Consider the following 22205-nt stretch of genomic DNA (forward strand, 5'->3'; position numbering starts at 1 on the left):
GCGCAGGGGGCGCCGAGGCAGCCCAGCGTCTGCGGTCTCGGGGCCCCGCCGCTGGTGGGCACCGCGTCCTCGCGGCCCGAGGGCGCCCCGGCACGACTCGCTCTCGGCTCCCGGACTCGGCCACAGCCCCGTGCCCCCGGGGTTCCGCCGCAGGACAGCGCGCCCGGGCTTAGCCCGGAACTCCGGCCACCTGGGGGCCGAAGGGGCGCCTCGGAACCAACGGCTCGACGCCGGCTTCCACGCTAGAGGGGACGCGTGTGCGGAGGACTTCCGGGGCGGGGTCCGGCGGGAGCGGAAGAGCCCTGGGGCCGCGCGGGGCCGGGCGGGGAGCGGGAAGGAGGCTGCGGGTGCAGGGGCTCGGCCATGAACTTGGAGCGGCTGCGGAAGCGCGTCCGGCAGTACCTGGACCAGGTGGGCCGCCGACCGGGAAGGGGGAGCCCCGGGGCTGGGGAGGCCGGTCCGCTCTGAGCCCTGGCCCGCGGGGGTGACTGTCGTCGCGGTCTCGGCGGCGCCGGGTCCCACCCGGCCTGGGCCCTGGACCCGGGGTAAAGCTCTCCAAAGGAGGGGCGCAGCCCCCAGCCCGCAGGCCCCGGCCCCCAGCACCGCAGCCCCCAGCTCTTCAGCCCTGCCGGGTCCCAGCCCCCAGCCCCCCAGCCCCGCACCCGCACTCCCCATCACCCCAGCCCCACAGCTCCCCAGCCGCCCCCCCCGCCCCCGCCCCCCGCCTTGTGGATGAGGGACCGTCAGCCGCGCACGTGCCGAGTCCTGCAGCTGGCCTCCCTGCTGGGCACAAAGTAGCTGCTCCGTAACACAGTGCTCGCTGCAAGGTGTAGGCTGGCCTTTGAATTTAGCTGGTTAATGAACATTTTTGAGAAGTTTAGTTGTGATTCTTATTTGGCAGGACTTAAGTGAATAAAAATACAAATAAGTGTGTTTTGTGGGGTCAGTATTCTTAAAAATTCATGTTAACAATATCTGCATTCCCTGCACTGCCCTTGAATGAACAGCAGCAGTGTTTAAGAAGTGATTCCAGCACTTAGGTTTTGTCAAGCTTATACCCTCCAAATAAGCTGGAAACCAAGAAGGGGAGGGAAAAGCATATTTGATGTGAGATGTTTGGAGTGAATCTGAGATTATGCTGCCAGATGCCTGCCGTACACTGGAGGCTGTATTTTGGCAAGTCAGTTAAATGGAGCAAATGCCCTGAGCACTTTCCCTCGGGCCCTGCAGACTGAATAGGAAGGAGCCTGCCTGGTTTCCACCCTTGGGGGCACCTACAAGTGAGCAGAGGTTTTTTTTTTTTTTTTTTTTTTTTTTTTTTTTTTTTTACAGTGAGCAGAGTTGTAACCATTCTGGAAGCATTCCTCTTCCCAGATTGACTGGCTACACAGTACCTAGTTGGCACTCAAGAACTGAGAACCATTGCTAACCAGATACTGCAAAATAATTGTTTAAATTTTCTAGTGTTTTAGGTACCTACTGATCTATTTTTCCAAAGTATTTTTTTTTTTTTTAATTTTATTTATTCATGATAGTCACAGAGAGAGAGAGAGAGAAAGGCAGGCAGAGACACAGGCAGAGGGAGAAGCAGGCTCCATGCAGGGAGCCCGACGTGGGATTCGATCCTCGGTCTCCAGGATCGCACCCTGGGCCAAAGGCAGGCGCTAAACCGCTGCGCCACCTAGGGATCCCTATTTTTCCAAAGTATTAAACTTCTACAAAGAAAAGAAATCCTACCTTCTTGAGCTATAATTATCAAAGATCTTACAGTAATGTTCTTATTGCACCCCTGAACCAAAACTCACCTAGCTGCAGGTAAAATGGAGATATGATTGGTAGATCCCTGGTACATGTAAACCATTTTTGTATTAAGATGTCAATTTATTGTATAGCAGTCCAATATTAGATATCTGTTGAAAATTATTGAAATAACAGCAGTTACTTTTTTTTTTTTCTTTTTAATACAGCAACAGTACCAAAGTGCTCTATTTTGGGCAGATAAAGTAGCTTCACTTTCTCATGGTAAGTGACAACTTTAAATTTTTTTTCCTGATTTCTGTATTTTAAAAGGCTTTATAGTTTTCCTTGTACCTCTGACCAATTAAGTGATTTTGTCTTCCAGAGGAGCCCCAGGACATTTATTGGTTGGCTCAGTGTCTTTACCTAACAGCACAGTATCATAGAGCAGCTCATGCACTTCGGTCACGAAAACTGGACAAAGTAAGTGTGTGAACTTTAAAGCTTCCCAAAGCTTTTCAAAATTGTCAATAGATTCAATGTCAAAATTATTTTAAAGGATTCAGTTTTTCTGATTGAATGAGACATTTTCTCATTCCTAATCTCCATTTTGTCCCTCCAGCCGAGTCACTTCGTTTTTAAAATTCTGTTTTCTAAATAACCCTGAAATGATGGATATTCCTTTCCGTTTCATTACTCCTCGTACTTGTCAGGTCTTTCGTCTGTTTTGTCTTAGCCTCTTGTCTCTCTAGTAACATCTTTCCTACTTCTACTTTCCCTCTCTCTTTTTTTTTTTTTTTTTAATTTATTTATGATAGTCACAGAGAGAGAGAGAGAGAGAGAGAGAGAGAGGCAGAGACATAGGCAGAGGGAGAAGCAGGCTCCATGCACCGGGAGCCCGACGTGGGATTCGATCCCGGGTCTCCAGAATCGCACCCTGGGCCAAAGGCAGGCGCCAAACCGCTGCGCCACCCAGGGATCCCCTTTCCCTCTCTTTTTAACTGTCCTTTAAACTATCACAAGGGTGATCTTCCCAAAACACAGAAACACAGTCCTGATTATAGCACTCACCATATCACTAAGTGATTTTCCATCATCTACAGGGTCAAATCAGATGCATTAATAGTCCTCTGTGATTTCTCTCCAGTCTGTGTTGAACCCAGTCATACTGACTACTTGCAGTCCCTTAGACCTACCCACTTTTTTCTCCGTTTAATTGGCTAGTATTGCTCATGCCCTTCTTTCAGAATTTATGTAGTTTATGTCTTCCTTCCAGAACCTCCTCGAGGGCAGATCCTTACTCCTTTTTGAATCCTAGGTGCTAGTGAGGAGTAGGTTCACCATGAGTATGGTATTAAAAAGACTGGATTTGGGTTTTCTGCAAAAGTAAAAGGACAAATTAGGAAGGTTGCTTTCTTCATTTTATGCTTATAGCTTTCTTTTAGAATGGGAGTATGTATTATCTTGATCTCTTTTTTAATAATTTCTTTCCTAGCTATATGAAGCATGTCGCTACCTTGCAGCTAGATGCCATGTAAGTGTGCCCTCAGTTTCAATTTTCTTTGGTAAGAGTTTAATTATGTGAATGTTATGCATTCCTTACATATGTGTAAGGATTCTGGTGATCGGGCTTGGCAGATTAGTAAAATACTTCATGAGGAAATGTTCTTTTCTTTAGTATTATTTGCTATAAAATATCCTCAATTTACTAGAATCTGACATGCAAGAAGAAAATTGTTTTAGAATTTTAAAATTTAAATTCTACATTTTAAATTTAGGTAATGAGTTGGCATGATATATTATTAACTTTTGAAATATACACATAGTATTCATGTGTATATCTAGTGTTAGAAGTCATGGGTGATAAACAGTATTTCTGGTTTTTACACAGTATGCTGCAAAAGAGCATCAACAAGCTCTTGATATTCTTGATATGGAGGAGCCAATCAACAAAAGGTTGTTTGAGAAATGCTTAAAGGATGAAAGTGGCATGAAAGACCCCTCTAGTGACTGGGAAATGTCACAGTCCTCGGTAAGTCACACTGTAGTAAGCATGCTTCAGTAACTTTGGTGAGAATTACCCACAGGACATGGCAAACAAAAACCACCTTCTTTTCTTTGAGTATCACCATGTTAAAACAGTTTGCTTTCCAACTTATTTGTCGCTGAAACACAAAAACATACTGAGGCATTTCTGAGTCCTTAGTTGGAAGCTGTAGTTATGTCCTCCTATGCCTGAATCTGGAATAGGGTGACTTGGTATCTTTCTTCTCATACTTGATGCCTTAAGCTACTTGGGCAAGTGGACCAACCCTTCCCCTTCTTTTTTTTTTTTTTTAAGATTTTATTTATTTATTCATGAGAGACACAGAGAGACAGGCAGAGACACAGGCAGAGGGAGAAGCTGGCTCCATGCAGGGAGCCCGATATGGGACTCGATCCTGGGTTTCCAGGATCAGGCCCTGGGCTGAAGGCAGCGCCAAACCGCTGAGCCACCTGGGCTGCCCTAACCCTTCCCCTTCTTACTGTGTTGCAATGGCCTACCTGCAGCCTGCAGAAAACCTTGATTACCTTAGTTTGCTTCCTTCCAGGGAGTGGTCAGGTGTTACTATTTATGTTATGTTGTATATTTTAGTTTGTAGACTTCATATCTGCCCGCAAATTCCTTGTTGACAGAGGTTATATAATGTAGCCTAATCAATAACGTTCACAGTCAGATTACTAATCTGGACTGTTATTCTTGTTTTCTTTCTTTTTTTTTTCTTTCTTTTTTTTAACAGCCTTCTTGAGATAATCTATTTATGTGCTAAGAAGCACATTCATTTTTCTGTTAAGAAAGGTATTTTTGAGGGAGCTTGGTTATTACCATTATTATTTTTGGACTGCTTATCTGTTAATTTATCTAAGAAATGCATGGTTTGTTTGTAATGTGTTATTTATGAAATCACTTTTTAAAAAAAATTTTAACAAGTCGTAGGGTACTGAATAGGTCTAAGATTTGCTTGTTATATCCTCTGATATTTTTAGGTTTGGATTTTCTGATGAATCTTCTTTGCCCTTTACCAGTTTTAGCTGCCTATCTTTGGATCATCTATAAGTCTAGTTACATATTTCTTGAGGGTCACAGTCTGAAATATGGATTACCATACCCTCTTGTTAATGGTAGTGCAGTGGCGACTGTGCCTACACCTTAATGTGTGCTTACACCTTCTGGTTCTCACAAGACCTTGTAAGTAACGTGAGGGAAGGAAACCTGTCTGGAGTCACTAGTAAGCATCAGAGCTGGGATTGGAACTCAGGTCTGCCCAGTACTACAAGCCCATGACCATTGTGCTGTGTTGCTACATTAAGTTTCTTTCACTGAGATCTGCCTATCAAACTGAGTTTGATTTAATATTTGTATGCTCTTTGCTATCTCAATCATTACCCTCTCTGAGACAGGATAGGAACAAAGTGGCAGTGACATGTACTCTAGTTATAAAGATTGTTGAAGTGAGGAGAGCTTAAGAAAGATTAGTTTTACTTTGTTTTCCTGTTTTAATTTATACTAACAGTTGGGATGGAACAAATCCTTTTAAAGGTAAAGAAAAGTCTCAGCCTTCAGGTAATATATAATTCTTGATCAAAAATTAAGTTTAGAAGTATTGATTTAGTATGTGACTCCTCATTTTTCCAACAGATAAAGAGTTCTATTTGTCTCCTACGGGGGAAGATCTACGATGCCCTGGATAACCGAGCCCTAGCTACTTATAGCTACAAAGAAGCTTTGAAGCTGGATGCCTACTGTTTTGAAGCATTTGATCTTTTAACATCACATCACATGTTGACAGCCCAAGAAGGTTTGGAAACTCAAGTGTTTTCATGTTTAGCACAATTAATAGTGTTTGGATTTTTTTTTTCCTCTGAAGTCTGTAGAATCGAGCAGACAATGTTGCAGGTTTAAATAGACCTCTTAACTTCCTTAGCATCTTCAAATGTGAAGCACATTACAAAGGACAGTTTTTTACAGTGTCCCCTTGCTGTCAGAGTCTTTAGGGGTTTTGATGTATAAGACCATCTTTTTGAGAAGTGACTTAAGGTAGTGTCAGCCGAGTTCTCAGCTTCTGATTCAGAGGTGCCCAACCCGGCTGCACCTCAAAGCCCTGAAGAACTTTAAAAGCATCAGTGTGCAGGTCCCGACTCCAGGCAAGTGGAATGGAATCTCTGTTCTTGGGGCCCTGGGTCAGATGTTTTAAAGTTCTCAGATGACCCTGAGGTACAGGTAGGGCTGAGAACCATAGACCTAGTATGTGAGCAGTAATACGAAGGGAACATAACGCAAGAAATGGAGAGAAGGTGGAGATGTTGTATTAATGGGACTCAAGCACATTTTAGCCTAAGGCAGTGGTTTTGCCCTCTAGGGACATTCTTGATTTTTACAAATTGAGAATGGTAGTGGGAGGTTTGCTACTGGCATCTAGTGGGTAGAGGTGAGATCCCGCTAACCATTCTGTGGTGCTTAGGACAACCAACATGACAGAATTGTTCACTCAGAGTGAGGCTGGGAAACTAGCCTGGTGGTCCTTGTATCTGGTGATGTGCAGCATCGCTTAAAAGGCTTCATGGCTCAGCCCTCCAGGTAGTTCTCACCACCTGGGTCTGGAACCACTGTCCTAGTTTTTCTAGTACATTTTGATCTTGTTATTTTCTCTTCTGAGTTTGATTTACTTAGAACAAGAACTATAGAAGAATATTTTTCATCGCTGATGTTTTTTTCCCCCATAAATATTGTGAGGATTTTTTTTTTTTAACATTTTTAAGAAAAAGAACTTCTTGAGTCACTACCTCTTAGCAAGCTCTGTACTGAAGAACAGGAATTGCTACGCTTTCTGTTTGAGAACAAATTAAAAAAGGTAAGTGAAAACACTGTATTTGCTTTATGTAAATGTTTTACTAAATTTGGCCTCTGTTCTTTTACTAGCTAAATTTTTAAAAGTTAATTTTTATTACCTTAGTACATTTGCAAGAATAGATTTAGATTGCTTAAATTAAATGATGATTCCTAAAAAAGCTTCCAAAAACGTGTCTTTCTCCTACGGACACATTCCTACCCTGGAATTCCGTTGATAAAATTGAGAGGAGAGTTCAGCTAATTGAGAAGAGGACGAATGAGCAGGAAGTTAAGAGCTTCTGAATCTCACACTTGCCCTGTGCACAGCCTTGAGCCCTCGAGCCAGATTGAGGCTGTCATTTGATTTGTGTCACTCATTGAGTTCATGTCTACCTTTCTCTGTTGCAGTATAATAAACCTAGTGAAACTGTCCTCCCCGAGTCTGTAGATGGTTTGCAAGAGAATCTGGATGTGGTAGTGTCTTTAGCTGAAAGACATTATTATAACTGTGATTTTAAAATGTGCTACAAACTTACTTCTGTGTAAGTATATCCACTGTTTCTATGTAGGAACATAAGAGTCCTGTCCCGTTTTACCTAAGGAGTGTATGGGACTGCTTTCTGAGTAATCTTAAAATGGGTGATAATTTAAGTTGCTTTTACCTTTTATAGATTACTAGAGGGGTAATTGTTTCTTAAAAGAACAAATTACAGGTTTATGCATGCTTGTAGTTTTATTCCATTACTTTAGGAATAGACATGTCCCTCATCTCAGTCTTCTATAATTTGCAAGTTTGAAAATACCGTTCTGGCACATAGTCTTATAAAATCCATTCTTTGTTAAAGTAAGGACTAGTAAAATCCTCTAGATACTGGGTATTCAGTCAGTCTCACTAACTAGCCAAGCCATCCCTCATGCCAGTTTTCCAGTGCACCTGATTCAAACTTGTCTCTTAGCTATATTATACATGCTATTTTTACTATATGTGCTGTAGAAGTGAACACACATATGCTATTTTGAACGAATCTTTAGGATTGCTTTAAATCCTTGATTTCACAAAAATTTTAAGTGACAAATACTTATCTGTTTAATATTTCGTATTGTTTTTAATCCTAAATAATTGGATTGTTCATTTTATGTTATAGTTTTAATGATTTAAAGTAAATATATGTGATAGTGTGTATTTTTATTCCTAACAAATAAACCAGAAATTTCTCTTTCACTTGTGAGATAATTAATCATTACCTTAACTGAATCAATGTGAAGTAAGAAAGTAAAAAAGTATTGTACCCCACAGTATTTTACATAATGACTGTTTAGACGTTGCTAATTTTAATGAGTTATGTTCTGTTACATACTGTTTCTGGCACAGTAAGTCTGTTGTTTTGACTTTCAGAGTAATGGAGAAAGATCCTTTCCATGCAAACTGTTTACCTGTACATATAGGTACACTTGTGGAGCTGAATAAAGCAAATGGTAAAAATTTTTTTAAATGAAAATAATTGTTGGGGTGCCTGGGTGGCTCAGTTGAGCATCTGACTCTTGATCTCAGCTCAGGTCTTGATCTCTGGGGTCTTGAGTTCAGGCCCTGTGTTTGGCATCAAATAAAATAATAATTGTTAGGACAAAAAATTTCTGTAACTCTTGAAATTTTGTCTCAAATCCTGGATATTTGAGATTGCAGGTGACAATATAATGGAGTTCTCCAATAAAAGTAGTAGGGTAAGAAAAGCTTATTAGGGCACCTGGGTGACTCACTGGTTGAACATCTGCCTTTGGCTCAGGTCTGTCTCGGGCTCTCTGCAGGAAGCCTGCTTCTCCAACTCTGTTTCTCTGCCCCTCTCTCTGTGTCTCTCATAAATAGATAAATAAAATCTTAAAAAAAAAAAAAGAAAGGCTTATCAGAGTGACTGAGGATCAATTCTATTATGCCAGCAGAACAGTTTCTTTATCTGTGCCTCCTTTTCTCAAATGTAGTTTGTGGTTTAAGTTATTTAAGCTTTATAGTGTTGAGGCCAGTTTTTTCCGTTTTTTTTTTTGTTTTTTTGTTTTTTTTTGTAAATATCTAAGAAAATTGATAAGATAGCAGGCAGTAACTATTTAGAAACTGGAGGGGGACAGACTTTTTTTTGCTTGTGCTTTCCATATTTTAACATTTCAGAAACATTTAGTTATATTTGGATGATATTTGCCCTTAAGTCTTTTAAGCTGAATAGTGGACTCTGTCAGGATTTTAAAAAGCCAGACACTCCCATTCCAGACCCCTGCTGCTCAAACCGTGGTTTGTGAACCAGCAGCATGACATTTCCCAGAGGTTTGTTATGGATGCAGTCACTGGCTATCTTAGTCTAATGCGTCCAAGTCTGCATGTGGGAAACATCAATGGCATGTTATGACTTACACATTCCTCAAGAAGAAATCATTGTGCTGATTTGATAAACTTGAAAGTTTGGTTACTCAGATTGATTGTGGATGATATGGATGCTCCATAAGGCCATAGGGTTAGAGACCTCAGTTTTTAAGATAGGTCAAAAGCTGTGAAACTACTTTTTAAGTACCATGACGTGCTCTCTCATGTGCCACTCCAGAAGCACTCAGCACCCACTTACTGGGTAAGGAATGGGGGGAGTGAATGAAAAATCTGTAACAGCTGCCTTGTGCAGTTGGTATATCTCCTTACATAGAAAGAAGGAAAAATATAAAATTTTTGCTGTGAGAACAAAATCTGTGTGATTGTGAAGAGTTGTAACTGGAGGAAAGTCGTATCTTAAAATTCATTGGATCTAATTTTTTTTTTCTTTTTCTCTAATGTAGAACTTTTCTATCTTTCTCATAAGTTGGTGGATCTATATCCTAGTAATCCTGTAAGTAAGTGTAAAACTTTTTTTATTATGGTATTTTTTACGTAATAGCTTATATTTAAGTTCAAGCAAATAATGTTTTATTTCAAGGTGTTGGAGGAGAACCTCCTAGCGCTATGATAATTAGAAGCAGCATTAGCTTTATCAGTCCATGAGCTTTTTTATTTTTCTAAGTATCTTCAAACAAGAGCTTAAGACAAAAATCCTTTTTTCTGGTTATAGAAATTATATACACTTATTTTAAAATACTTGACATACAGAGAAAGAAAATATTGAAAGTGAAAGTCATACTCTCACCTCTTAATGAGTAATGCTAATGCTTTTTCACACTGCACATGTAAGATACCTTACTGAACAATGCAGTGATTGAAATCAGTGTCTCCACTGCTGTGGGTCACAACCACCCAGACATTGAAACTGGAATCAGGAACTAGGTCTTTAGAGACAGAAGTCAGGGATCAAGGCCTAAGGCTCTCATAAGAATCCATCCTCGGCCAGCATGAAAGTAATCTAGAAGAAAGAGGCAAAACCAGTGCAAGAGAAGTCAGCTAATGAGGTTGATCCTGGTTTGTTCCTGCTTGGAGCGAGGGTCGAGCCAGGGAAGACATGACGCAGGCTGGCATTTGAACTCTGGGAGCCTCATCTTCTGTTGAACGCTACACAGACGTCATTGAAGGCACTTTGAGGAAGAATCTGTTCTTTTTTCATCTAGGACTCTTTTTTCATCTAGGACTTTTAATAGCCTGTCTCAGAGAAGTTTCTAACTTGAACTAGAGTAGCTCGAGCTAGAACATGTATGTGATGGAACATCTAGTCCATGCTCTGGCCTAATCTGTTAGAGATTTCCATTTCCAACGTAAGCATCTTTGGTTACAGTAAATTTTGAACTTTGTAGGTATCTTGGTTTGCGGTGGGATGCTACTATCTCATGGTTGGTCATAAAAACGAGCATGCCAGAAGATATCTCAGGTACGAATCTGTTGTCTTCCTCCCCCTGTAATAAGCCCCTATAGGCTTCCTATAAAATGATTTCTTGTTCATCCTTTTAATATAGTAATTAGCTAAGTAATTTAAAAGCAATATGAAAGAATGATTTGTTTAGCAGATTCAGTTCAGTTGTATCAATTATGTACCTTTTTATAGGATGTCATGAGGGGAGATTCAAGTCAGTGGTCGTTGACCTTGTTCTCAAGGAACTTACAATACATTTAAATTATTATTTATAAACTTGAAGAAATATGAAACAATAATGTAATTTGAAACTTGTTTTTCATTTACAAAGATAATAAATATTATAACCTTTTACTTTTAGGACTTCTTTTGTTAACAGTTGTGAAATTATATGAAACCCTGTGAGATTAGGATCACTAAATGTGACTATAGAACAGAATTCTTGGGGGTGCCTGGGTTGCTCAGCGGTTGAGCATCTGCCTTTGGCTCAGGATGTGATCTCAGAGTTCCGGGGGGATTGAGTCCTGCATCAGTCTCCTGTATGGAGCCTGCTTCTCCTCCCTCTGCCTATGTCTCTGCCTCTCTCTGTGTCTCTCATGAATAAATAAAGCCTTTTAAAAAAAAAAAAAACAATTCTTGCCATAGCGAACTGGTTTATATGAGGGTCTGTTGTGGTCTTACCTTCAGGAACTCCATGCAGCCAAGTGAAGCTAACCAGTGTTAACCAATTATTATTAACCAGTATTATTCAATTATTCAAGTACAGAAAAATGGGAAAGTGTATGGACTTTGGACCCAGATTTGAATTCTAATGCAAGTCTTGCCACTTACTAGTTAATTTCTCTGACCCTGTTTTCTTTAAAATGGAAATGATACAATACTTGTATCCCCGGCTTATTAGGAAAACTGGCAGGTGACACGTAAAGAAGGATTTTGCACAAGGAAGAAAATAGGGAGAAGTTCTCTGATCAGTTGAGTTTTGCATTTTAGAAGAACTTACTGTGTTTTTCGTGGAGTAGGAAGGTATGCTTCTCTGATTTAGTGGTGGACTCTCCATGAAACAAGAAATATTTGAGTAATAGAAAATAAAATGCTGGGAAATGAGAATCTCATCCTTTGTGTTTTCCATGTTTTGTGGTATGTGTCACCAGTATGTCTGCTGACTGAATACTACTTATAACTGTTTGAGACCATGCAGTCCAGTCTGCAGAATCAGAGTGACTCTCTTACCACCATCCATGGGATGTCACTTAATGTTCTCAGGCTCAGTATCCTTATCTTTAAAATATAAATAATTGTGGGGATCCCTGGGTGGCTCAGCGGTTTAGCGCCTGCCTTTGGCCCAGGGCGCGATCCTGGAGTCCTGGGATCGAGTCCCACGTCGGGCTCCCTGCATGGAGCCTGCTTCTCCCTCCTCTTGTGTCTCTGCCTCTCTCTTTCTCTCTCTCTCTCTCTCTCTCTATGTCTATCATAAATAAATAAATGTTAAAGAATAAAATAAAATAAAATACAAATAATTGCAAGTTATTAGAAGTAGGTGATGCATATAAGGCACCTAACATGGTGCCTCATTAAATGGTTGCTGCTACCACCATTAGTGAAACAAAGCTCCTAGATTAAGTAATATTTCGGTACCAGATGCCGTTGGGTTCAACTATTTTAGCTAAAAAACAGTGGATCTCGGGCAGTCCTGGTGGCCCAGCAGTTTGGTGCCGCCTTTGGCCCAGAGTGTGATCCTGGAGACCCGGGGTCGAGTCCCATGTTGGGCTCCCTGCATGAAGCCTGCTTCTTTCCCTCTCCCTCTGCCTTTGTCTCTGCCTCTCTCTCTCTGTGTGTCTGCAATGAATAAATAAAATATTAAGAATAAATAAATAAATAAATAAATAAAAATAGATCTCTTAAAATTTCTTAAAATTTTGCTTGTACTATTAAGCACTTTTATTTCAAATGAATTAACATAGTTGTTATGTGTTTAGTATGTTGGGAGCTCATTTATTTATTTAATTCTAATATCTTCGAAGCCATCAGCTTATATAAGATTAACAATTTAAGAATGAATATATTACTAGAATGGCATCTCTCGTTTCAGCAAAGCAACAACACTTGAGAAGACTTACGGGCCTGCGTGGGTAGCATATGGACACTCATTTGCAGTTGAGAGTGAGCACGACCAAGCCATGGCTGCTTACTTTACAGCAGCACAGCTGATGAAAGGGTATGACAGAGCAGGTGGTAAAATCCATGAAGGATTGCTTTTGCTCACAAAATGAGAATTCCACTATTACTGCCACTCCCATTTAGTTACTGAATCAAATTATCTTACTTGTGTCTTGTTAGTAGCTTATGATTTAAAATAACTATTGGAAGTTGAGGGAAAGAGAGGCTGCTGTAGTGATTTTGCCTAGCAGTTCACCTTAACCAATACAGAAGGGAAATAGGAAATAAAGCTGAGGGAAGAGGTGAGGATACAAACTCCTTCTGACATGCTTATGCAAGAAGGAAAGTATTCATGAGCAAATTGTTAATTTATAGTCTATTTAAGTCCAAAAGGTATTTGCTCTGGGCTTAGTGGACTATATTTGCCAGTGTTCCAGATTTCTATTGATATATCAATATTAAGTATATTGATATTCCGTGATGTAAGTGTGCCCTAAGAGTATCTTACTTTGGGGAGTGGAGTATTGCTGTTACTCCTATCAACTCTCTTTGGACTCCCCTCACCCGAGGCCTACCATATTCTTTTGTGTGGACTGCCTCCATCTCTGGAGAGGCAGTAGGAGTACAGCAGTTCAGAGGGCTGGTCTAGAGTCACTACCTGGTGATCTTGGCAAACTATGTACCCTCCTGAAAATAGGTGTAATCACAGTACTTATTCCTGGGAGTCATTGAGACAATAACAAAGACTTTGAACAACACCTGACATGCAGAACATACTCAGTGAAAGTTAGCTGCCTTCATTTGTTTGCTCGTATTATTCAGGAAGGGGATCATCTATTCATTTGCACTAAATGTCCTTTTGTTAGGTTTAACCCTTTTCAGGCTATCAGACTTATTTTGGCACCCAGTTCTGCATCTAATATTCATGATCCCCAGATTTTTTTCAATTCTTTTAGATTTGATGTATATGATTTTTATATCTAACTTGTCATCCCTGCACATATTGTAAAGGAAATAGCTCCCTAGTTGCGGTAGTCTCTTTAGCCTGCCTTAACAAAGTGCCAAAGACTGGGTAACTTAAAAGAATGAAAACTTATTTTCTCACAGCTCCAGAGACTGGGAAACGCTGGTCAGGGTGCTGTCCTGTTTGGTCCTCGTGAAGGCTCTTCCTGACTTGCAAATAGCCACTTTCTCACTGTCCTCATGCGGGGGGACAGAGCTTTGGCATTTTTTCTTTCATAGGGGCACCAGCCCTATTGTGATCATTTAACCTTTATTATTTCCTCACAGGCCTTCTCCAAATGTAGTCACATTGGGGTAGGGCTTAACATGAATTTGGTCGAGGTGGGGGATGTATAAATTGAGTCCTAATACCAGTGTACTAGAAACAGTCTTCAAGAGGTACCTGGGTGGTTCAGTCCGTTAAGCATCTGCCTTCCATTTAGGTCATGATCTCCGGGTCCTGGGATCAAGTCCCATGTCAGGCTCCCTGCCCAGCGGGGAGTCTGCTTCTCCCTTGGCCTGCCCCTCCCCTCCAATCAATCTATATCTGTATCTGTATCTATATATCTATATCTATATCTATCTTAAAAAAATAACTCTCCAGGTTAAAATTGTTCAGCCCCTTATCGATTTACCTACATCGTCCTCAATACTTAGCCCAAGATTCTCCAGTTTATCCACCAAGACGTGTGACTTTTTCCAGTGCTTTGCTAAAGCTTGGCTCCCATATCTATGTAGACAGACCTAACAAATGACAGATCTAATCTGTCAATCTGATAAATTGGCAGGAAAAAAAAAAATCTCCATAATTTGCCATGGGTTGTTTCTTAGGAGCACAGGCTAGAGTATGCTTTCTTTTTTTTGTGGATGCTCACAAACCCACAAGAGTTAGTTGTTTGTTAGTTCCTACCTAAAAATCAAAACCAGTGATACTTTCCCAGTTTAACAAACTTTATCCAAGTAAATTTTCAAATCAGCTCATCAAGATAAGCATTATTCTTTTTAGTTCTTCTTCATCAGAAAAACTTTGCATTCTCTTAACTTGCCCTGTGTTCAGATAAATGTTTGACATTGTGTAAATATCTTAAGTTTTCTGTATGATTCCTTCTTTGAGCCACTGGTTATGTAGAGTATGTTTAATTTCCACATATTTGTGAATTTCCCAAATTTCCTACTCAGGATTTTTCATTTAATTCCATTGTGGTTGGAGAACATACTGCATGTATTTCAATCCTTTCAAAGTTCTTGAGGCTTGTTTCATGATCTAACATGGTCTACCTAGAATGTTCTAGGTGCACTTGAGAATTCTGCTTTTTTCCAGTACAGTATTATCACTGTAATCCCTTGGGTCTGATTGCGTTTCCTTTTTTTTATCCTCCATCCATTATTCTACCAGTTATGACAGATGGAGTATTGAAGCCTCCCAACTATTACTGTTAAACTGCCTCTTTTCCCCTCCAATTCTGGCAGTTTTTGCTACATGTATTTTGGATCTCTATTGTTCAATTCTCCATGGATTGAGCCTTTTATTATGGAAGGTCATCCTTCATTGTCTCTGGTAACAGATTTTGTCTTTAAGTCTATTTTGTCCAATATTAGTATAATCACCTCAGTTCTCTTTGTTACTGTTTGCTCGGTCGGTCATTTCCCATCCTTTTACTTTTAACTTGTTTGTGTCTTTGAATCTGAAGTATGTCTCATAGATAAAATGTAGTTGGATTGTGGTTTTATTATCCATTCTGTGAATGTCTTGCCTTTTGATGGAATTTTATTCATTTATGTATTATAAAATTACTGATAAGTTTAGAATTTATGTTTGCCATTTTGCTCTGTTTATGTCTTATGTCTCTTTTGTTCTTTCTTGTTACTGCCTTTTGTTTAGATATTTTGTAACATACATTTTAATTCCTTGGTTTTTCCTTATAGTATGTTTTTTGAGCTCTTTTTTGTGGTTTTCTTGAAGATTATAGTTAACATCTTAAACTAGTCTAATTTGGATTAATACCAAAAATGGGACTTTCCAACACCAACAACCAGTTCTCTGATTCTCTGGACATGAGCTAAGTCCTATAAGTCAATTCAGTTCTTTTTTATTTTTTATTTTAAAATTTTATTTAAATTCAATTAACATATAATTATTATTAATTTCAGAGATAGAAGTCAGTGATTCATCCATCTTAAATAACACCCTGTTCTCATTGTATCATGTGCCCTCCTTAATGTCCATCACCCAGTGACCTCATCCCCCCACACTTCTCCTTCCAGCAACCCTCACTTTGTTTCCTATGGTTAAGAATCTTTATGGTTTGTCTCCGTCTCTGATTTTTTCTTTTTTCTTTTTCCATCTCTTCCCCTATGATCCTCTGTTTGTTTCTTAAATTCCATATATGAGGTCATATAATTGTCTTTCTCTAATTGACTTATTTCACTCAGCATAATATCCTCTAACTCCATCCATATTGTTACAAGTGGCCAGATTTCATCCTTTCTGATGGCTGAGTAATATTCCGTTGTATATACAGACCATCTTCTTTTTTTTTTTTTTTAATAGACCATCTTCTTTATCCATTCATCTGTCGATGGACATCTGGACTCCTCCCACAGTTTGGCTATTAGGGAGATTGTTGCTCTAAACACTGGGGTGCAGATGCCCCTTTGGATTACTACTTTTGTATCTTTAAGGTAAATACCCAGTAGTGAATTGCTGGGTTGTAGGGTAGCTCTATTGTCAACTTCTTGAGGAACCTCCACACTGTTGTCCAGAGTGGCTGGTTCCTACCAACAGTGCATGAGGGTTCCCCTTTCTCTGCATCCTCACCAACCTCTGTCGTTTCCTGACTTGTTCATTTTAGCCATTCTGACAGGTATCTAATGGTGGTTTTAATTTGTATTTCTCTGTAGCCGACTGTTGGCTCAGTTTAGTTCTGACATTAGCTGGACTTAGTGTAGACCTCACAGGTTAAGTGCTTGGCCCCACAGGACTGCCCCTCCCCACTTCAGATCCCAGTGATAAGTCCCAGGCCACTTTTACTTCTGACTGTCTATGAATCAGAGGTTCCCGTTTACCCTCTCCTGAGATTTGATGATTTGCTAGAATGACCTACCAAACTCAGGAAGGCATTTTACTTACATTTTCTGGCTTATTATAAAGGATACACTCAGGAATAGCCAGATGGAAGAGACACACAGGACAAGGTATGTGTGGAGGTGCGCATGGCTTCTACTCCTCTTCAGGCATGCCACCCTTTCAGCACTGCTTTGTGCTCACCAATCCAGAAACTCTAGGGCTCACTGTTTGAAAGTTTTTATGGAGTTCAATCTCCAACCCTTCCCTTCCTGGGAGGTCAGTGGGTGGGAACAAAGGTTGCAACCCTCTCATCACATAGTCCATCTGGTGACCAGCCCCATCTCCAGGCTATTGCAGGGTCCTACCCTAAATCACCTGAATTAGCATAAACAGATATGATCAAAAGCGGTCATGAATCACAAAAGAGACTCCACTCCCACCACTCAGGAAATTGTGAGGGTTTTAGGTGCTCTGTATGAAGAACACGGGAAGACCAAATATATTTCTCATTTTACCACAGCAACTTAATTCCAGTAGTACATAAAAACTTCACCCCTATGCATCTCTGTTTCCTCCTCCCTCCTTTGTGCTGTTGTCTTATGCATTACATTTACACATTGTAAATCCCTTAACACATATCTAATTGTTACGTTATCTATTAAATCAGACAAAAATACATTTGTATTGTCTTATGTCGGGGCACCTGGGTGACTCAGCAATCGGGTGTCTGCCTGCGGCTGGGTGTGATCCTGGGGTCCCAGGATCGAGTCCCACATTGGGCTTCCTGATTCTCTGGACATCCTCCTTTGTCTCTGCCTCTCATGAATAAATAAATAAAATATTTTTAAAAATGCATTTATATTGTCTTATGTTTACCTATGTGGTTACTTTTAGTAAGCTGTTTTGTTTTTTTTTTAATGTGAGATTTGAGTTACTGTCTAGTGTCCTTTTCATTTCAGCCCGAGGGATTGATTCCCTTCAGTGTTTCTTTTTTTTTTTTTTCCCTTCAGTGTTTCTTATAAGGTAAATCTGCAACAGGATTTCTCAGCTTTTTGTTGCCCTGAGAAATTTTTGATTTCACCTTCATTTTCAGGAATGGTTTTGTTGGATATAAAATCTTGGTTGGCACTCTTTCTTTCATCGCCTTGAATGTCCTCCATCTGCCTTCCTGGTCTCCAGGTATTGGATTAGAAGTCAGGTGTGAATCTTAATAGGAATCTCTTGTGTGTTATTGGTTGCAGTTTCTTTTCTTTCTTTCTTTCTTTCTTTTTTTTCTTTTTAAGATTTTATTTATTCATGAGAGAAACAGAGAGAGAGGCAGAGACACAGGCAGAGGGAGAAGCAGGCTCCATGCAGGAAGCCCGACGTGGGACTCGATCCCAAGTCTCCAGGATCAGGCCCTGGGCCTAAGGCAGGCGCCGAGCCGCTGCGCCACCCAGGGATCCCCTGGTTGCAGTTTCTTATTGCTTTAAAGGTTGAGGGGTGCTTTATCAGTAGTCTGACTATGGTGTGTCCAGGTGTGGATCTCTGAGTATTCTATTTGGAGTTTTTCTTTTTCTTTTTTCTTTTTCTTTTTTTTTTTTTTTGAGCTCAGATACTATTTGGTTTATATTCTTCCTGCCCCTTCTGTCTCCCTTTGCCTTCTGGGGCTCTCATCATGCAAACTCTGGTGTGTGTGGTGGCATCCCATAGGTGTCTAAAGCTCTGTTCATTTTTGTTCACTCTTATCTTTCTGTTCCTTAGACTGGGTAATATCAGTTGGCCTGTCGTCAGGTTCACTGATTCTTCAGCCTGTTCAAGCTGCTGGCAAACCCTTCTAGTGAATTTTTATTATTTTACTTTTCAACTCAGAATTTTCTATTTATTTCTATTTTCATATTTAAAATAGCTTATTTAAAGTGTCTAGAACATCCAACATCTGCCCTTTGTCACAGACAATTTCTGTTGACTGATTCCCTCCTTCACCCCTAGCCCCTAGATTGCTAATTGTTCCTTGTGTCTTTGCACACTTCAGCGGTTTTTCTAGAATAAACACCCCTCAGATCATTGGTGCCTTTGGTTAACTTCCAAGTTTTAAAAAGTTTTCTTTTGATAATTTAGCAGTGTTGTTGCTTTTTATTGAGTAGTTTGGCCATTTCAGATGGACTTTCTCTAGCTAAATGACCCCTTCTGTAAGTGATTGAGTCTTTATCTGAGTCATGATTCTTGATTAAAACCAAAGCACATACTAACCAGTTGGTTACTATTTAGACATTCTTAGATCTGTCTTCAAAGAAATACTATTATGTTTGTTTTGTTGTAATTACTGGTCTGACAAGAGATGAAGATTCAGTTAAGAAGTGGTTGGTACTTTTTGCCTAGAACTCTCAGAGGATGTGAAAATGGGGTATATACGATATATTTCTGAACTGATAGTAATTGAGATGATAGGAATCCACACAAGGGAGGATCTAACCTAACATTTAGGTTAGAAAGTCAGAAGCATTTCACAAAGGGAAGTGGAACTTGAATACATCACGGTGTATCGAATCAAAAGAAGAGAGAGATTGTCTAAGCTAAGGGTGTGACATTAGCATCCTGGAAGAAAACAGGAAGCACACATCTGCCCTTCTGCTTCAGACAGTTCCAGTTTTGTTTTTTGTTCTGTTTTGTTTTGTTTTTACTGTAGAATGATGAAAAATAAAGACAAGTAGGTTGCTGATAGATTCTAGAAGTGGCAGCTGATCAGTCTAAAAATTATTAGACTTTGATTAAATATCAGTAAATGAAGTGTTAGAAAAAAAGGAAGTACCTTGTTTTTGGCTGTTATCTTGCAGACAGGATTTAAAGTTGGTAAATTTCTGCTGAATTACCAAGTTTTAGGTGTTGAATATGTGAAATTTTCCAATATTTTTAGGTGTCATTTGCCAATGCTGTATATCGGATTAGAATATGGATTGACCAATAACTCAAAATTGGCTGAAAGATTCTTTGGCCAAGCACTAAGCATTGCCCCAGAAGACCCATTTGTGATGCACGAGGTTGGTGTGGTTGCATTTCAGAATGGAGAGTAAGTACTGAAAGGCTGGGAGCCCTTCCATTTTCCTTCTATAAATGAAGTTAAATCTCAGTCACGAGAGGTTTTACTCTCCTCAGTGATCTTTCATTAGATTTTTGTTTTTAAATATACCATTTTAGGAGAAGGAGGTGGGCAGTTTAAAAAAAAAAAAAAAGAAAATACAAAGTGTTATCTTAGATTTCTTTAAAATACTAAACAGGAGTTGGTTTCCATGGACATGCGCTGCCACAAGCTAATAGTTCCAGGAGCAGGAAAGTTGTTGCTGAAGGTGAAGAGTGGCCTTAGGGTTGCTTGGAGGCGTGGCAGACCCCTTTGTCATCTTGTTGATTTGGGAGCTGGAGTCTTATATTGGAGAAGGATTTCTTTCCCACAATTGTGAAACAAAAATGCTCGTTTAGTTGCTGGTTAATCCGAAAATTAATCAGAATGGCTCAGTCTCAGAGTTTCCTGGTCATCTGAGGCAGTACTGCATCCTTGGATATTTATAGAATAAGTAATTCAGCGTTACATTCTAAAGAGAAAAATATTTGAGTGCTTCGCACTAAATTATACATAAATTTAAAAAAATAAATCAGTACTACTGTAATGTTTTTTTATGGCACGTGTGTGTATTCTAAAAATTGGATTATCTGCTATATTTAAGAGCAAGTTTGAAGCTGTTTTAAAATAATATATAGGGCAGCCCGGGTGGCTCAGCAGTTTAGCTCCGCCTTTGGCCCAGGGCGTGATCCTGGAGTCCCAGGATCGAGTCCCACATCAGCCTCCTTGCATGGAGCCTGCTTCTCCCTCTGCCTATGTCTCTGCCTTTCTCTCTCTCTTTCTTTGTCTCCCATGAATAAAATAAATCTTAAAAAAAAATAATATACAGTAATGATTTAATATGTAGTCCATTGATTTGTAAGCCAGAGTCAGCTCTCCTAGCACTTACACATTTGTAGACAGATGTATGTTCCTAGCTGAGGTCAGAGATGACATTCTGCCTTCCTATTTCTGCACCCATACTGTAAATGAGCATTTTTTTGTGCAGTCTATTATTTTGTGCTACATTTTCCACATTTGTATGCTTTCTGTTGATGATGTTACTATTATAAATGATCCCCAAGCCTGGTGTTGACGTGCTGTTAGTCGCCCTAATCATAGGAAGGCTGTGATGAGCCTGTAGAGGAAGTACCTGTGCCAGATGCGCTTCTTGGCTGGCCATGTTCAGTGTTAGCATGTGGAAAGCAGGTTATATGTTGGACAGTTGACCACAGGTTTGTAGGAACCTGACCCTATATTTCTGCCAGGAGCCATAGTTCAGTATTTGCTAGAACACTGTTTACAGTGACTTTATGGAATATAATTACCAGGAATCATGAGAATTAACTCTCTTAAAATCTTGATCTCTTACAATATTAATGCCATAAAACTATCTGACCTTTAAATTTGAATTTTAATAAACTGTTTATAGAAATTTATTTCATTTTCCTTTCATTTTTTAACCTCATTTTTTCTTACAATGTTTATACTTGCTAGTTTGGAATAATCTGTAAACTTTCCCTTCTATTTTAGATGGAAAACGGCAGAAAAATGGTTTCTTGATGCTTTGGAAAAAATTAAAGCAATTGGAAATGAGGTATTCTTTGTAATACCTGTAACTCAAGTATGTTTGCTGTTGAATGAGAACGTTAATGTGGACAATCTGTTTTGCCTGGAAGACAATGGGCTAAAATTTATACTGGCAAATGGCTTGTTAATATTTGGATTTCAGGCACTTATTTTGCTACATGGTATAAAATGAGTGTGTTTCTAATTGAAAGGGTAAGTGTGGGCTCTTTGCTTTGTTAGAGGCTGTAGTTTTGATTTATGGGAGTAATCAAAATGTATCTATTGGTTATTTGATATAGGGAATATGTGGTAGTGAACGCTGGTAGACACCGTACCATCTAACATAAGATGTCCTTCTCTGGACCTGAGGAGCCTCCTCTTTGATTAATGAGTAAATATATAGGCCATGTATCACTTTGTTCAGACCTATCATGGCTTTTCCTTACCTTGTACTTAATACATATTTAGACCTCTCAGTGTTTGAAATATTTAACTAGGTTTTCCCATATGAGAGATGTATGCTCATAAATTAACTTTCCAGCTAGTTTGGATGTATATACATGGGTATTGTTTTAAAATAATAATGATGTTAGATATTATCAATTTCTGTAGGTAAAGGATTTGCATATTGGTACTTTTCTGATTATTGATTCTTTTTATTTACATCTATTTTATTTTATTCTGATTGCCACTTCCCATTTTCACTCTGTTCCTTTTCTTACTTATAGATCACATCTTCCTTGGCTGTTGGTTCCTTTTTACTGACACAGACACAGCTCTCTCTGGACCTGTGCCAGTTGACAGTCCACTTGCCCCTTTAAACAGCTTTATCTATTTTAGTCTTTTATTTGTCCTGTGAATTTAAAACACCCTGTTTCTGTGTGTTGGTATGTGTATGCATGTAAAACAGGTTCT

At 39.6% G+C, this 22205-nt stretch overlaps 1 protein-coding gene across 5 annotated transcripts in view; it reads left to right on the forward strand.

Moving 5' to 3' along the window:
* The first annotated feature begins 264 nt into the window (after positions 1-264).
* The window catches only part of CDC16 (cell division cycle 16), a 28805-nt gene continuing 6864 nt past the window's right edge, over positions 265-22205 (forward strand). The window contains exons 1-14 of one of the 5 annotated variants that reach the window (XM_038570146.1): positions 266-411; positions 1968-2022; positions 2123-2220; positions 3233-3271; positions 3629-3769; positions 5417-5576; positions 6538-6629; positions 7016-7149; positions 8004-8083; positions 9422-9471; positions 10364-10437; positions 12509-12634; positions 19542-19694; positions 21255-21318. In XM_038570146.1, coding sequence (XP_038426074.1) covers positions 364-411; positions 1968-2022; positions 2123-2220; positions 3233-3271; positions 3629-3769; positions 5417-5576; positions 6538-6629; positions 7016-7149; positions 8004-8083; positions 9422-9471; positions 10364-10437; positions 12509-12634; positions 19542-19694; positions 21255-21318 — 1314 coding nt within the window. In that variant the 5' untranslated portion in view covers positions 266-363. Of the gene's footprint in view, positions 412-1967; positions 2023-2106; positions 2221-3232; positions 3272-3628; positions 3770-5416; positions 5577-6537; positions 6630-7015; positions 7150-8003; positions 8084-9421; positions 9472-10363; positions 10438-12508; positions 12635-19541; positions 19695-21254; positions 21319-22205 lie in introns of all 5 variants that reach the window. The other 4 variants (XM_038570150.1, XM_038570149.1, XM_038570148.1 and 1 more) reach the window with 4 other exon arrangements.

This window comes from Canis lupus, chromosome 22, assembly GCF_011100685.1.
Source record: "Canis lupus familiaris isolate Mischka breed German Shepherd chromosome 22, alternate assembly UU_Cfam_GSD_1.0, whole genome shotgun sequence".
NCBI classification, from domain to species: domain Eukaryota; kingdom Metazoa; phylum Chordata; class Mammalia; order Carnivora; family Canidae; genus Canis; species Canis lupus.